We start from the raw sequence: 16824 nt of genomic DNA, 5'->3' as shown, positions 1-16824 counted from the left end.
ATCGGGGTCTCAGCTTTCCCTTCACTCCAAAACGAGTTATTCCCTTAGAAGGGGAAACTTTCAGAAAGACCTTTTCCCCGACCTCGAACTGTAACTCGGTCCTTCGAACATCCGCATAAGATTTGTCGGACAATCTCTATCATCTCTTCTACAGAGTCTGGTCCGAGAATTCTTCTCTCACCCACTTCATCCCAATAAAGTGGCGATCTACACTTCTTTCCATACAAGGCCTCATATGGGGCCATCTTGGTAGTCGCCTGGTAACTATTGTTGTACGCGAATTCAACCAATGGCAACACTTCTTCCCAACCCCAGCCTCGATCAAGCACCACGGCTCGTAGCATGTCCTCCAAGGCTTGTATCGTTCTCTCCGACTGCCCGTCGGTTTGAGGGTGGAAAGCTGTACTGAAATTCAACTTAGTCCCCAACTCGCGTTGCAGGCTTGTCCAAAATCTAGAAGTGAATTTAGCATCACGATCAGATGTGATTGTCGCTGGAACTCCATGCAAGCGTATAATCTCCCGTACATATACCTTAGCCAACTGGTCGGATCCATAAGTAGCGCGAACCGGTACAAAGTGGGCAGATTTGGTGAGACGATCTATAATCACCCAAATCACCGTGTTCCCTCGCTGGGATTTTGGCAGTCCTATCACAAAGTCCATTGCAATATGTTCCCACTTCCATTCCGGAATCTCGAGGGGTTGCAATTTCCCATAGGGCCGTTGGTGTAGCGCCTTTACTTGTTGACACGCTAGGCATCTCTCCACAAAAGCTGCAACATGCTTTTTCATACCGTTCCACCAAAACTGTCTTTTCAAGTCTTGATACATTTTGGTGTTCCCTGGATGAGCAGCGTATGGGGTTTCATGTGCTTCTCTCATGATTTCCATCCTCAAGCCTTCATCCTTGGGCACACACAACCTTCCCTTGTAGGTGAGACCGTTATCCGCTGCCTCACGGAAACTTCCGGGTTCACCCGTCCTCACTTCTGAGCGAATCCTTTCTAGTAGCGTATCTCGCCGTTGAGCTTCCACAATTCTGGCTCTTAAGTCGGGTTCCATCACCAACGTGGCTACTATCCCTTCCACAGTCTCGGGCATTCTCACCACTTCCAAGCGCATCTTACTGAACTCTTGGATTATACTCTCCTCGATAGTAAGAAAGGTGGCCAGCTGAGATTGAGACTTCCTACTAAGAGCATCGGCCACTACGTTAGCTTTTCCCGGATGGTAATTTATACCACAATCGTAGTCCTTCACCAACTCGAGCCACCTACGTTGGCGCATATTCAGCTCCTTTTGCTCAAAGAAGTACTTTAGACTCTTATGGTCCGTGTATATCTCACAACGGACTCCATAGAGATGGTGTCTCCAGATCTTCAAAGCATGCACCACAGCTGCCAGTTCCAAGTCATGCGTCGGATAATTCAGTTCATGGGGCTTCAATTGTCTCGATGCATATGCAATCACTTTCCCCTTCTGCATAAGCACACATCCCAGTCCCACCTTCGACGCATCCGTATATACCGCATAGTCAGTCTCTGGCTCCGGCACAGCTAGGATTGGTGCGGTGGTCAATTTCTCCTTCAACAACTGAAAGCTCGCCTCACATTATGGCGTCCAAATCATCTTGACTCCCTTTTTCAGTTGTTGCGTCATTGGCCTTGCTATCTTCGAGAATCCCTCGATGAATCTTCGATAATAGCCCGCCAGTCCTAAAAAGCTTCGGATTTCATTTTGTGTAGAAGGTGGCTTCCATTTCTGCACTGCTTCCACCTTGGCCGGGTCTACACGAATTCCATCTGAAGTTACTACATGTCCCAGAAAATTCACTTCCTTGAGCCAAAACTCGCATTTACTGAACTTGGCATATAGTTTCTCGTCCCTTAGAGTTGCTAGGACGGTTCTCAAGTGCTCTTTGTGCTCCTCCTCGTTCTTTGAGTAAACAAGCACATCATCGATGAAAACTAGGACAAACCGATCCAGAAATGGGTGGAACACGCGGTTCATAAGGTCCATGAACACTGCCGGGGCGTTCGTCAGTCCAAAAGGCATTACAACGAACTCATAATGACCATATCTTGTTCGGAACGCCGTCTTGGGTACATCTTCTCGCCGAACCCTCAACTGATGGTACCCAGACCTCAAATCCATCTTAGAGAAGACTCCTGCCCCTCGAAGTTGGTCAAACAAGTCGTCTATCCTTGGTAGTGGATACTTGTTCTTTAGCGTTAGTTTGTTTAGCTCCCGATAGTCGATGCACATCCTCATCGTTCCATCCTTCTTCTTTACAAACAACACTGGTGCTCCCCATGGTGACACGCTAGGTCTAATGAATCCCAATTCCAGTAGCTCTTGCAGTTGCACCTTAAGCTCCTCCAACTCTTTTGGCGCCATTCTATAAGGTGCCTTGGATATTGGTGCCGATCCGGGCTCCAGATCGATCGTGAATTCCACCTGCCTGTCGGGTGGGGGTCCCGGCAATGCATCGGGGAAAACATCGGGGTATTCACTCACTATCTCCACATCTTCTATCTTCCTGTCTTTCTTCTCCTCCCCATTCAAATAAACAAGGTACGCTGGACATCCCTTTCTCATCATTGTAGTGGCTTGCAGCGCAGAGATAATGGACTTGCGTCGGCTCATTGGGATTCCGTGAAACTTCGTCGGCTCTTTTCCGGGGGTTTCAAACGAGATTTCCCTTTCTCTACAATGAAGGGTAACGTGGTTCTCCGCTAACCAATCCATACCCAAGATTATGTCTACGCTACCCATCGTCATTACTTGCAAATTATAAGCCACTAAACTGAGTTCACCTATTCCAAAGTTCACACATGCACAAGATCGGGATATATCTATAGTCCCGCCTACCGGTGAGGTCACACTCATAGTGGGTTCGGTCTTAACAGTATGTAATCCCAAAGTATCCACACAAGACGTTGATATAAAGGAATGCGACGCACCCGTATCAAACAAGACAACTATAGGCATATTGAGAAGTGTGCCCATACCTGCCAAGTTTCCTTGCTCAAAGGTTTCTTTCCCGTTTGCCGGCTGTTTCCCCTTCAAGGCGTAGGCCCTTGCTTGCGATGGCAATCCTTGGCGGCGTTGCTGTGGTGGAGGTGCAGGTAAAGCCTGGGGTTGTGGACGGAAGCCTAGCTGGTTCTGTCTCGTTCCCGTTCCCATGTGCTTGTTTGGGCAATTTCGGATGTAGTGGCCACTCCCACCACAGTTGAAGCACCTAGGGTCTCGACACTCCCCGGTGTGATACTTGAAGCACCTTCCACATTGAGGGTTCCTCGGCGGAAAGTTTGCCCTCGGTTGGAAAGTATTCTGTCTCCCGCCATTGTAGGGTGGGTTCCTCATGTGTTGTGGCCTCTTACCACCATACTGAGCCTGGTCACCATCCCACCTCCTCTTCTCTTGGTGGCCTGACTGAGCTTGTAGGGGTGTCGCGTTTGTTGTTGCCACAACTCTTGGCTTAGGGAGTGCATCTTCCACGTCCAGTGCACAAGTCAAGATCTCCGAGTAGGAGAGTTCTCCTCGACAGGCCAACGCGGCCTTTATCTCATCTCTGAGCCCGGCCCGGAACTTCACCGCCCATTTCTCATCGGTGTCCATCAACTCGGGCGCATATCGTGCCATCTGCGCGAGGGCTCGGTCATACTCGGTTACAGTCATTCGACCTTGGCTTAGCGTGTGGAATTCTACCACCTTGGCCCGTCTGTACGTCTTTGGGACATACTTGTTGTCGATTTCCACTTTAAACTCCTCCCATGTTAGCGCTTCTAGGCGTGCAGGATTCATAGTTCTCTGCCGAGTCTCCCACCAGTAATCGGCAGCACCTGATAGTTGAAAGGTAGCGCCAGCAATGCGCTCCCTATCTGTGCACTCCATGACCCTGAAGATACGCTCGAGGCCGCGTATCCACTCTTCCGCTTTTGATGGATCTCCTTGTCCATCGAATTTAGGAGGATTCTGCCTGGAGAACGTAACTATGAATCTTTCTTGTTGAGGCGGGGGTGGAGGTGGTGGTGGCGGTGGTGGTGGAGGTGGTGCCTCCACGTTGGGTCCTTGTCGTGGTTGGCGTGCACGTCTTGGCGGCATTCTGATTCAATACCCATAAGTGTTACTTTAATTCTCATCCAAGATTACCACTTTCTCAAAAATTCTTATAGAACCTTCATGTAGTATAAGATGCAACACATAGGATATAAATCAAAATCAAATTCTCATTAAAAGAAAGAAGGCCAACATTGTTCCCAAGAGTAGATCGTACTGAAAGCAAAAACTGAAAAGACAACGAACTATTCTAATTCTAGACTACGACTCTATCATCCTCATCCATAGGCCCTTCCTCCGGGTCTTCGTCGTCGTCCTCCTCGGAGTTCCCTGGCAGAGCCTCCTCATAATCATCTTCATACCCTTGTTCACCCTCGTGCATGCTCACATACTTGTCCTGATACACGACCCTCTCTTCCACCTCCTGTGGGGGCTGCTCCTCTCGAGAGTCCACCAGTGCACAATACACGGCTTTCCGAAAGCCAGCCATGTCACCCACCATGTCATCGGTAGCGGGCTCATGCCACGTGTACCTCCTCGCCGTTCTTTCGGCCCACTCCTTCCAGCTATCGGGAAGCAAATCTATTAGCTTCTCAATGCCGTCATGCTCTGTCACTCCGAACTCCTGAGCTGCCCTCCAGAGGGTGTCGAAGTGTGCCACGAACTCGATCAACGGTACGTGATCCTTCTTCCGGTACACTCTATAATCCCTGAGCACCCTCTGTGCCCTAAGTCTATCGCGATCACTCCGTCGCGCGGTTCGGAACATACGCGCCATCTATAGAAAAATAGAAACAACCGCCTCGCGTATAAAAACAGAGTACATAACCAAAGAAGAGAGAGAGATATGTGTATGCACGTATCGCTGTTCTAACCCAAACCCGCTGGTGTTCAAAGGCCAAAAGCTCTTATCTATCATAGGTCCAAGAAGCACTAGTGAAATTCTATCACGTCTAAGTTCAAACATTTAAAAGGCCAACACATACTCACATAAAAGCTCACATCAACATTCACGTCATCATATCATCACACATCAGCCACATGCTTTCATATAAGTTCATCATACATCAACAGTTCATAACACCATAACAGTTCATAACTCAAATAATTTCCAACTTTTCCACATCACTTTGTACCCTTCCACATGTCTCAACATTTACTTAAACTTTACATAAAAATCATTTTCAACACCAAAATCACAATTTCCTCCACTTCCATATACTTTCCAAAATTTCGAAATTTTCATTACCTCATTTCAGGTTGAGTGCGATGAGTCGGATGTTGAGCCAATGACACTTTTGAAAACTTACTCCAGTCAGAAAAAGAATTTTTTTTGGGTCCAGAGCAGAAAGAGAAAACCTGGCTCTGATACCACTCTGTCACGCCCGCATTTCCTAAGGATAGGAAGTACGGTGGACCGCGACTAGGGGAGGAGTAAAGAAGCGGGGAAGAAAGGAAAAACAAGAATATTTGACCCAAAGACATTTAATAAAAGGAAATTCATTTTAAAACAAGGTACTGTAGCGACATTTCAAAAGTTTAAGTAACCAGAGTTTAAATGAAAACATTGTTTCGGATTACAAGCAGCGGAAAAAGATCAAGAGACAGATAATGCCGGGTATGACGACACGACATTATCCAAAACAAAGTGAAACGCATTTTGACTTTAACTGCTCAACATCCGTCCTCCCCATCGCCGCTCAACCTGCACATTAAGAAAACAACATGCAGGGCTGAGTACTTATTGCACTCAGTGGACACACGCCAAAATCATAGTTTGTCATGCCATAACAGTGTAACATTGGGGTTTTGAGTGTAATGAAAATAACCCAAGTACACCAAAATATATTTCATAAATTCGACTGCGCAGTCATTTTCCGATATTGCCACCCTTATTCCCTCAATCATACACTATCTGATCCAAACGGTGACAAGGGGCGTGGCCACACCCCAGGTCATCTAGACCGGCCAACTTGCTCTCAGATGGCACCCAGTCTCGTGTACACTAGCCTGAGGGTTCGCAGCCCAACAGACCCGAATTCGATTAAACATATGTGATAAACCACTTCAGATAGGTTTCAAATCAAAACATTTGGCAAGACAAACAGTTCACCTCCATAAACAATTCCGGAACAGAGTCCGTATTAAAAACAACCCACGTAAAAGTAGGGTAGAAAAGCCCACCTCGATTGCTTAGCTTTTAAAATAATTCCCTTCTTCAACCACACTTTCCTCGTAAACGATCACCCTTTTGAAAGATAAATTGTATCATGATTAGAGTCAGAAGAGACGAGACTTTAAACGACAATGCATGATTCCTACGTGGACGACTTCAACATCTAGCACGTTACACGTACATACACTTAACAACATGTTACAAAACAAACACACAAAGTCACACGTTCGAAACACACCCCGCACGCAAACGACGTACCCAAAACGCGCACACGACACACGAACACAGCACTCCAAGTCCTGGCATACCCTTACTGTGCAAACGGCTCACTTGGCTCGGAAAAGGTTCGGAAAAACTCGGAAAAAGGATCGGCGTCTCGACATGGCTCGGTGTCTCGGCCGCTGGCTCGGCACCTCGGCCACCTGTTCGGCACCTCGGCCGCTGGCTCGGCACCTCGGCCGCCTGCTCGGCACCTCGGCCGCTGGCTCGGCACCTCGGCCGCCTGCTCGGCCCCTCGGCCGCTGGCTCGGCACCTCGGCCGCCTGCTCGGCACCTCGGCCGCCTGCTCGGCACCTCGGCCGCTGGCTCGGCACCTCGGCCGCCTGGCTCGTCCCGTGCACACTCACTTTCCTCCAACTTCCGATTCTCAAACCCTATACAACATTCACACCACACATTCTCCGTCCCAAAACACACCCAGACACCTGGGATCATCCCTTCAAAACCCCCCCACAACACTGCCCTAGGCCGGCCCCTAAAACTCTCGGCCAACCCACGCAAAACCCTCGAACCAAACACTGATTTTCCCGAGCCATCTCTTGGTCAAACACACCCACATTCATCACAAAAACATAGCACTCAGAATCACGCCAATTGCACATGAAAACATCTCCCAAAAACATACAACTCGCGAAACTGCGCAGTTTACTTGCAAAAATCATAATAAATTCATACGACATCCAAAGAGGCTGAAAATTACACACCACACAGAAGCCACATTAACCTTTATACAGTTCAAAAATCGTACCCAACGGAGATCGTTTGCTTAGATAAAAAGGGGTCGGAACCCACTGCCAGTAACTACCAAAAACATGCTCAACCATATCACAAAGCCACAAACCCTATTCAGCATCTAAACCATCCAAAACGTCCTATATGCATGAGTTTTCGAATTAAACAAGGGTTAGGGTTTGGTTACCTTTCTTGGATAGTTCAAACGTAAATTCGAAGCTTTCCCTACACCGATTTACAACGTACGAGCGTAACACCTTGAAGAAGCCAAGATGATGATGAGAAGGGGATGAATGGGGAAAGGTAAACCGAGAGAGAGAGGGGCGAGAGCTTACCGTGAGAGCACACTTCGAGAGAGATGAGAGCTAGAGAGCGAGAGAGAGAGAGAGAGAGAGACCGAGAAGAGAGAACGAATGGAAAAGAGGGGGAGGGAAATCGGTTATGAGGGAGTGGGGGCGGTTGAGAGAATCATGGGGTGATGGGGGAGGTTTTTTTTTCGAAAAAGAAGAGAGAATTGGGGAGGGAGGGATTTAATTTGTTAATTAGGAGTTTTTATTCATAGCTTAATTACTTAATTCCATTTTAATTTGCCTAGGTAGAAAATACCACATCCACAACAATCAAATAAACACAAATAATATTTTCCACACCATATTTTAAACACAAAAACATAAAAATTTCATCCTTAATTAAAAGAATAAAATTCCACAAATTTTCGGGTATTACATTAAATTATTTATATCTATACATTATTCTCATTAAGAATGCTAAAAATGAATAAAATGTTTAAAATGAGAAATTTGATTGGGGGTGCTACAGTATATATACTTGAGATTCAATATATAGTTTGGACATTGAATTGATATCATGGAACATAATCCAAGTTTAATTTATTGTTTAGGTTTTTAATTGATATTTATCCTATTTGAAAACGTGCTTGATCTTCCAACAAATAAAGTTGAAAGATGAAATTAAAGGATATAATCAGATATGCTAATATACAATATTAATGGAAACTTACTTTCCTAATTGAATTTAGTTTTCAAAAGGAAACAATACTTTTGGTTGTCTATATATACTAAACCCCTAAAATTAAAATTTCCTTACAAATTCTCTCTCGACCAAACTCTCCTCTCTCATAAATGGCTTCCATCTTGTTCATCATTCTTGATGCTCCCCATTGCCGACGAAAACACCCAAGAAATCCAACACCTCTCATTCTCCACAACCTCAAAAACAACAAACCATACAACCTCAAATTCCCACCAAACCTCAAAAACACACAATTCCAATGCATTGGTTCATCCAAAGGGTGGCTTGCTTTCTTGGACAAAACCCTTTCCTCTTCAACCCCTTCTCCCAAACCCTAATCCACCTCCCCCTAAACCACCCTGACATAACCAAACTCATCCTCTCCCAAGACCCCTCCCTCCGCCCCCAAACCTACCCCGCGGTCTCAATCCAAACCCCCCTCTTCTCCGCCAAGCTCTCCTTCTCCCGCAACCGCGACTCCACATGGCATGCCCTCCCCAACCAGAGCAAGACCTACTACGACGCCGTATGCTGCGATGCAACAAACACCCTCTTCGCCCTATGCCCCGGTTTGCAAGTCGAGTCGTGGAACTTGAACGATGATTCTCCTACAAAGGCGACGATAATTAAGGGTTCTTTCCTGAGATCATTGCGTCTCGTGAAGGAGGTCTTCCCGCATGATCTCTACTCGTCTCAATTGTACCTCGCCCTCTGCCCGGAGTCAAGGGAGGTGATCGTGGCGGTGAGGTATGTCGGGGAGTTTGTGAGGTACGACGGGGAGGCGGTGTACGAGGGAGACACGCTGACGGACTACATGGCGGCGCCGCTGGTGTGTCCGTACAGGACGATGGGGTTTCAGGTGGTTAGGGCTGACGTCAGCGGCGGAGGAGAGTGGGCTGACGTGGAGGGCTTGGGGGATTACGCGATGTTTATGGGCGGGAATGAGACGGCGGTGGTGTTGCCGGCGGTGGGATTGAGGAAGAATGCGATTTATTTCATGGATGATTATTGGGAGAGGATTGATGAGGATTATAACTATGGAGGCCATGATTATGGGGTTTTCTGCATGGGGGATTCGAGATTTGAACAGGTTCTTGATTTAGAGATGGACAAGACAATCCACCTAGGGGTGTCGAAACGGGTACCCGCGGATACCCAAACCCGATTTTGCGGGTACCCGTACCAGAAAACTTCAATATTATACTACCCAATCCCGACCCGTATAGTTATATGGGTAACCCGATACCTGCATCGGGTATCCCAAACCCGCAGGCATAATCTGAATTGTGTATTATATCAATAGTATTATGCTTTTAGTTTTCGTTTATCATCAATGCTAGTCATCTAATATAATAATTTTATGTACATGTTTGTAATTCTAGAATAAATTTTGGGATTGTTGCTAGTTGCTACACTATGATTTTAGATTTGTATTTTTTTTACTTTGTTGTATTTGCATAATTTCCAACTATTAACTATGCAGAAATATGGTGATTTCTCATCTCTTAAATATAACATGACTACGTATAAAATATAAAGCAAATCCAAGTTTCAAATAAGCAAATATGATAGAAACATCAAGTATGTCTAAAATTAAATCACCATTCAAAAGTTTAATATAAATTGATTATATATAAATTTGAAACTAATTAACTTAAATAAAATATTTTAAAACCCTAACCCTAAAAATAATGGGTATTATCGGGTTTAACGGGTATACCCGCGCGGGTAGCGGGTATACCCATACCCCCAAAAATTTAAAACAAACTACCCGATCCCGCCCCGTTTCCCTTTGTCGTTGGGTACCCGGTGGTAGCGGGTCGGGTTGAGGGTTTCCCTATACCTGCTACCCGTTTCGACACCCCTAAATCCACCACCGTTTTGGATCGATCTCCCTTCTTTTTGTTCATTATAACCAAATTTGACTTGAGACTCATTTGACCGTTTTTTAGAAAAGCAATACACATTCAAAATGTCACACAACGGAGGTTGAAACTATGCAGTAATGGAATGCTACACTATTAAACACGCAAATCTTGCTAACTACGGACGCACCAAACACTTTCTATGAAATCATCATTACTTATTAAGAGTATATTACAGCGAGATTTATTATTAGAAACTTCGATAAAAGTATAAAACAATGGCTATGAATACGATCAAGTTGAAATCATAAATAGTCACCATTATATGAAAGCATAAATTATGAGTACTGAAAATGAATACTTCTCAAATTTTACTTGCGAAGGTGAGACCTTCTGTGGCCAGCTTATCCAAGTTGTCTGCCGGAGGCTGTACCTTGGCAACTTTGGCAATGGCCTTGTTCTCTTCCGGGCTACCGCTCTCCAAAAACGCCCCCACAACTTTCCCGTCTTTCACCCAGTATGCTCCGAACTTGTGGCTGGGAGACGCTGGGCTGCTGTCCCCAAACAACACACTCTCACCAACATTGTCGCCATAAAACTGCCACGACAGGTCGAATGATCGGGAATAGAAGAAAGGGAGGTACTCATACTCGCCAATGGATTTCCCTTCTTCACTCGCGTATATTGCCTGCAGAAAAAATAGCATAATGTCAAGTGTATCTCACTCCATCCGCAAGATAATTTAAATGTGCTTGTGCCTACCTCCACGGCCTGTTCAGCTGATTTGCGAGCGTGATCTACGTGTTCGACTCTTCTAATGTCACCATACATCTTCATGGGGAATGTGGCAACGTCGCCCACAGCATACACATTGGGTACACTTGTTTTGAAGAAAGCATCGGTCTGCAGTCATGATATAAACAATCAATTGTAAGTATGAAGAGCGTTTTGAATTACTGATGACAGCAGAAAGACAAAAAGGATGCGTGTGGTTTTGTACCTTAATTCCACCCTTGTCCTCTTCAATCTGGCCTTTAAATAATTGTGTCAGTGGTTTTGCACCCACACCAACGACAACAATATCGGCTTCGAGCACCCTACCATCCTTAAGTTTTACATTTTTTACCTGAAATCAGTGGAAAGGTACAAATCTAGCTATGAAGTTCCTCATGGAGTATGTATACAGGAATCAAGTTTTCAAAGCTTTAAAGCTCACCTCCCCATTCTCATTGGTCTCAAATCCAACTACTAATGCGCCCTTGATGACATTTACCCCCTTGTTTGTATAGTAACCTTCATAGAAGGCAGCTATGCCAGCAGTGAATAATCTAGGCACTGCAAAATCAAACATTTAAGCATTGTCAACAGCTTCCATCAGTTATAAAGTCGCAGGATTGATATATATTAAAGCACTTCATCAATTGTAAATCGAGTTATTTGAACAAACTTCTGAAATTAAATAATGTGACGAATATAACTTACTGCACCAAGGCTCCGGGAAAACCATGCTGACATCAATATTATTGGCTCTCAAAGCTGCACTTAGCTCCAGCCCAATGTATCCTCCACCAACAACCACAGCTTTACTACCATTCTTCGTTGCTTTGATTGCAGCCACAAGTGCATCAGCCTCATCAATTTCTCTCAAATAAAAGATGTTTTTAGCATCAGCTCCTGGTGTGCCAAAGTCTGTCAATCTAAGAACCTGATCAAAGTAACAAAGAAATGAGAAACGCAGCCATCGACCAGGATACCAAACTAGAATATGAAAATTATATTCAGGAATGATACTTAACAGTAGAACCAGTGGCGATGATAAGTGTTTGGTACTTAAATATTTCCCCAGCTGCACTGGTAAGGGTCTTTGAAGCAAGATCTGCTTTGACAATTTCTGTGCTAAGTATCAAAGATATTCCTGCAGATCATCATGACATGATACGTAAGGAGAACTTCAATTGAATATCATACAAGAGATACTAGGAAGTAATCTGATCGATGCATGCCCTCACCGACTCACCCAAAAGACTGTCGACGGTAGAACTACCTCAGGCAGATACATGATTAATGAGAAAGAAACTAAGTACCTTTCTCCGTATACCACTCGGGAAGGAGCCTCTCTCCACCACTTCCAACACACACATGAAAACCAGGGAGTCTTGCAGTTCCTGGAGGAAATTAATATTAATAAAAAATCAGAACTTTGAGATTGAAATAATACTGATAAAAGATTTCTTTCGGAATTTGGACAAAAACTTTTTTAGCCAATTTGAACTGAAATTCTACACAATTGTTGCAATCATCTCAAAGAAAACATAACAAAAGTGCATTAACAAACAAGTACAAATAAACTTCTCAAACATTACATGATAGAGTACAAAATAGTCTTTGTTCAAGACTGCGAAACACATAAGTTTTTTATGAGAATGCAGCCAGGATAAGTTTCACGTGGTTACTGCTCAGAGTCTAAGAGATATACAGGGAATCATAAATTTCCATTTCTCTATATTGCATTTGTGCGCTTTGCAACTTGTGAAAGATAACCAACCAACCTTCTGGGAATAGGTACGCCTTACTTAATGCCGGGCGTTCATAAGGAGCCACCTGAAACCATCATCAAATAAGAATATTAATGTCAACATACACAGACATCCTTTCAGATGTGAGATCAAAATCTAACAGTGAGATCAGAATTTAACAGTGTGAATAAAAGACTGTCAACATATACATACATCTTTTAGGATGTGGGATCAGAATCTAATAGTGTGAATAAAAGACTGTCAACTACGCAGGCATCCTTTTGGATGTAGGATCAGAATCTAATAGTGTGAATAAAAGACTTGGGAGAGACCAAGTCCAAGTGTGAGATAACAACAGAAAATAAATGCATTTCCATGTCAGGAAGGGCTAGGCAAATATACCAGCAGATAGCTAACAAAAATAAACCGAAATACATAGTATCTTTCAACATGCTACAGAGATTTACCAACATATGTAAATAGATAAATAGAATGTTCAGGATAGTTTTCAAGTGGGACTTGGTAACAGAATTCTCTCAATTAAGAGTTGGCATTCACTATACTCTTTGATGCAAAAAAATTGTAGCTAGCAAAATGCTAACCTTTTTCTAGAAATGTTTGACAGCACACAGTAGCACATGCTAGAAAGAGAGCTTAATAGCTCAAAATTGCTGAAGAAACAATAGAAATCTGAATAAATAGCTTTGAGTGCATACCGCCTCTTTAGAAATGATAGCAACTTCGCCATGTTTCGCTCCATGCTTAGCGAACGCCCTAGCAGCATATCCCTAAAATTACAAGTCAGTTTCAAGTTAGCCGCACAAACACAGTAAACTAACAAATCAATTTCCACATCCTGTTAACTTCACATAACTCGCAAGCCACATTGTAAATTCGTAAGCATCCATCTCTTAATCCAATACACAAAATCCACACCGATAAACTTATAACATTTAATCTAATACTGATAAAATAACAAGCGTAAGCCTTTCAACTTCTATTTTTCCATTTCATATGCAAAAACCTAAACCAATCAATAGCTGAAGTCACAGTCGCCATCGAGATCGATAAAATACCCAAAAAAAATGCAAAATGGAAAAAAATTGAACTGAAAAAATAAATACTCACAGCAGAAACACCTCCACCAAGGATCACGTACTTGAATGATTTCTCCGCCATAGAACAGATTCGGTAAATTCTGGAGATATTTTCAGTTTTGAGCTGCTTTTAGAGGAGAATTTTCTAGAAATGTGTAAATATATATCGTTGAAGTGTGTAGATTAGTTGAGGATTGAATGTAGAGAAGAAGATTGGCTTACACGTGGCACGGTATCTGCCGTTTAATCTGCTGACTGTGTAATCGTTTCTCAATACTAGCATGGAAAAATTAATACATATTCCTACTATACAATTTATTGGCTATTTACTAAAATTATTCTTTACTTCATATATTTGGAGGAAAATTTTGGAATATTTCTTTAAGGATTCGTACTAGTTTAAAAATGATTCTTTTCAAGTTATTTTTAGTGGTTTAAACAATAAGTAATAGTAAAACACATATATTGACTTTCTATGAATTTTTATAATTTTAATGTGTTCGACATAATGTCAATAAAAATCACTTAATATAGATTTAAATAAAAAATAAAATAAATAAGTTTTGCTTATGAAATAAAAATATAGTACTAGTATTTGTTAGATTGTAACAAAGATTTTTTTTTTAATTTCAGTAACGTTTAATATAATATGATAAGTATTTTTTTTTCTTTTATTTTGAATGAATAGTAAACTATACAATTTTATTTATTAGTTATTTGTTGATCCAAGAACGGGCAAAATTAAAATATCTACACCTATATGATTTGTTGTGAAACAAATTAGATTACTATCTTAAATTTTTAAATTTAATCTATTGCAATTCTGGCAAAGAACCCATCTATTTAGTCTACATTGATCCAATGACAGTAATTTAATAACTAGCCTGTAGGATTTATAGATTGGGCTACTAAATAGACAGGTAATTATCCAATTGAAATTCCATTATTGTATGACCTATATAATACTATTACTTAAAAAAATAATTATGTTTTTATTTAGGATTGTTCATTAAAACTAGTCTATATTTATTTATTATTATCTCATCTTTTACTAATGATATTTTAATTATTTTTTTATTTCCCTTGCTTTACTAATTTTATAGGTACTATTTAACTCGTCGCACTACTACTAAAATTTTTTGTGATTGGAAATAGTATAAACTAATAAGTTAACTATTTCCAAACCTGGTAATGCCTCATTTTTTGGTACATAAAAATTGCGATACCAATTAAATGTCTGCATAAAAATTACTGTATTCAAATGAAACTAGATTGTTTTTATGCATATATCATATATGCAACTAATATTATGATATTAAATGGTTGTGACCATATTTTACTTAGTCATTTCCCTTCTAATCCAAATATCATGAACCAGTTACAGATTTGTAGAGACATTTTTAGAAATTTGTACCGATAATTAAATAGTGAATGCAACTTTAAGATGATAAAATAATCAAGTAACTAGATGATGGTTACTTAAGTATTTTTTTTTATTACTCAAATCCCCTTTAAGTGAATTACCATTTACAAATGCAATCTATCCACATCACATACGTGTGTGATTTTCCTCATATATTCAAAATAATAATATGAAATAATTGTTACTTTTATTTATAGATATAAGGGGACCGCTAGATTTGTCTTTGTATTCAACATCATGAGATTTTGTTGACTCTCAACTGAAGTTAGGGGACTTTTTTTAATTGAAACATCCCTTTCTCTTGAAGAATTTGGCAATAAATTTATTGCTCTTTTAATTTTATAATTTGATGTAACGCCATTCTAGTCTAATTAGCATATAGTACAATATAATAATTTAAATTCAAAACTACAACTTTGGAGTAGCTCATAATTTATCTACTAATTACTACTAAAAATTAAGGTTCGAATTTTAGAGCTATTGTGAAAAATAACCTTAATTTTTTTTAAAAAAATTGTAGTTAGGATTTCAATTTTGGCCCTTGATCAATAATCTAACATAAAAAAATTGACGACTTACTAGATTCTCCTACAAAATATATACAATAAATAAGACGGTGTTCTCCTAAACTCATAATTGTGTTAAGTGGCCTTTTGATTTTTATTTATTTTTATTTAAGAGATTGAATAATAATTCTCTATCTATTTTGTGATGACTTGAACCCTTAATCTATTTGTTAAAGGATAAGTGTCTTATTAACTGAGATGTGCTTCATCATCTTAGTGGCCTTCTAATTTTTCATCAGGATTGAAGTACTAAATTTAAGAAGTTCCATAATAATAATAATAATATAGTAGTACTAATTTTCTTCTCATTTTATATGGTAGTAGTAAAGTATGGCCATAATTTGATGCTAAATGGCCATATTATGGCCGGCCATAAAGAGTTAATTTAGTCCATTTACATATATAAAAAATTAGAATTACTGATATAACCTTATATGCGTGTGAATGAACTTGTGAGTTGGTATTTATCTTTGAATTCCATTATGTAAAACACATTAATATCACGAATTACTGTGTACGTTGCGCAACAATCAAGAAATGGCAGTAGTAATAAATTGAGCAAAAACTACGAAAGAGCAGCAGTAACATGTTGAGCAACAAATAATGAAAATGATATAAAAGTAAAATCAAGTAGTATTAAATCGAAAATTTGAAAAAAAACGATTTTTTTGCTATTTAATCAATTTATGGCTGACCATAATATGACCCTTTATTCTAATTTAATTTCAGGGGCTGCCTTAAAAGGGAAGTTATCACAAAATGGACCACTTAGAAAGTGACCATTTTTTCTTTAGGGCAATGTACTCAAACCTAAGACATGATGAGCCCAAAAGTTCTTAGTTTTTGGGTGTTAGGACCCCTAGACATGAGTACTAGCTAGTACTATGTTTTTAGCCCAAAGTTCTTCTACCCTTATGTTCATCAACTTTTATTCTTTTTCTTTTAGCTACAAGCTTTTCTCCCATAAAACCAAAAGGCTCGTGAGAAAAGTAGTACAAGATCCAGTCCAAGCAAAAGGAACGAGCAAGATCAATTACAAAACACACGTCAATGTATATGTGCTTCATTTATGTT

The 16824-nt window shown here is 41.0% G+C and overlaps 2 protein-coding genes and 1 long non-coding RNA gene across 3 annotated transcripts; 1 reads left to right on the top strand and 2 right to left on the bottom strand.

Annotated features, from left to right (window-relative positions):
* Positions 1-5583: 5583 nt before the first annotated feature.
* Positions 5584-7619, bottom strand: LOC121747781. Its single transcript, XR_006039340.1, has 3 exons — positions 7439-7619; positions 6249-6312; positions 5584-5769 (listed from the first exon to the last, which is right to left on the bottom strand). It is a non-coding gene; the product is annotated as an uncharacterized LOC121747781 (long non-coding RNA).
* A 923-nt stretch (positions 7620-8542) lies between these two features.
* On the top strand, positions 8543-9820 carry LOC121748083. The gene is made up of 2 exons (XM_042142295.1): positions 8543-9424; positions 9767-9820. The coding sequence occupies exons 1-2, from the start codon at positions 8543-8545 to the stop codon at positions 9818-9820; spliced, it is 936 nt and encodes a 311-aa protein (XP_041998229.1).
* Positions 9821-10345: 525 nt separating this feature from the next.
* LOC121748521 (monodehydroascorbate reductase-like) lies at positions 10346-13933 on the bottom strand. The gene is made up of 10 exons (XM_042142935.1): positions 13793-13933; positions 13381-13452; positions 12698-12749; positions 12233-12313; positions 11945-12063; positions 11631-11853; positions 11365-11483; positions 11149-11274; positions 10911-11051; positions 10346-10836 (listed from the first exon to the last, which is right to left on the bottom strand). Exons 1-10 carry the CDS (start codon positions 13841-13843, stop codon positions 10513-10515), a joined length of 1308 nt encoding a protein of 435 aa, XP_041998869.1. The 5' UTR covers positions 13844-13933; the 3' UTR covers positions 10346-10512.
* Between the last annotated feature and the right edge of the window lie 2891 nt (positions 13934-16824).

The sequence above is a fragment of the Salvia splendens genome, chromosome 9, assembly GCF_004379255.2.
Source record: "Salvia splendens isolate huo1 chromosome 9, SspV2, whole genome shotgun sequence".
In the NCBI taxonomy this organism is placed as follows: domain Eukaryota; kingdom Viridiplantae; phylum Streptophyta; class Magnoliopsida; order Lamiales; family Lamiaceae; genus Salvia; species Salvia splendens.
The sequence above is the reverse complement of the archived record's forward strand: the minus strand, read 5'-3'. Positions and strand labels throughout refer to the sequence as shown.

Coding starts and splice junctions, on each gene's coding strand:
- LOC121748521 (XM_042142935.1), bottom strand. CDS start 13,843: ATGGCGGAGAAATCATTCAAGTACGTGATCCTTGGTGGAGGTGTTTCT. Junction 13,453..13,792: donor TTGGTGGAGGTGTTTCTGCT/GTGAGTATTTAT, acceptor TTGTAATTTTAG/GGATATGCTGCTAGGGCGTT. Junction 11,854..11,944: donor TCATCGCCACTGGTTCTACT/GTTAAGTATCAT, acceptor TACTTTGATCAG/GTTCTTAGATTGACAGACTT.
- LOC121748083 (XM_042142295.1), top strand. CDS start 8,543: ATGCATTGGTTCATCCAAAGGGTGGCTTGCTTTCTTGGACAAAACCCT. Junction 9,425..9,766: donor ACCTAGGGGTGTCGAAACGG/GTACCCGCGGAT, acceptor TTAACTATGCAG/AAATATGGTGATTTCTCATC.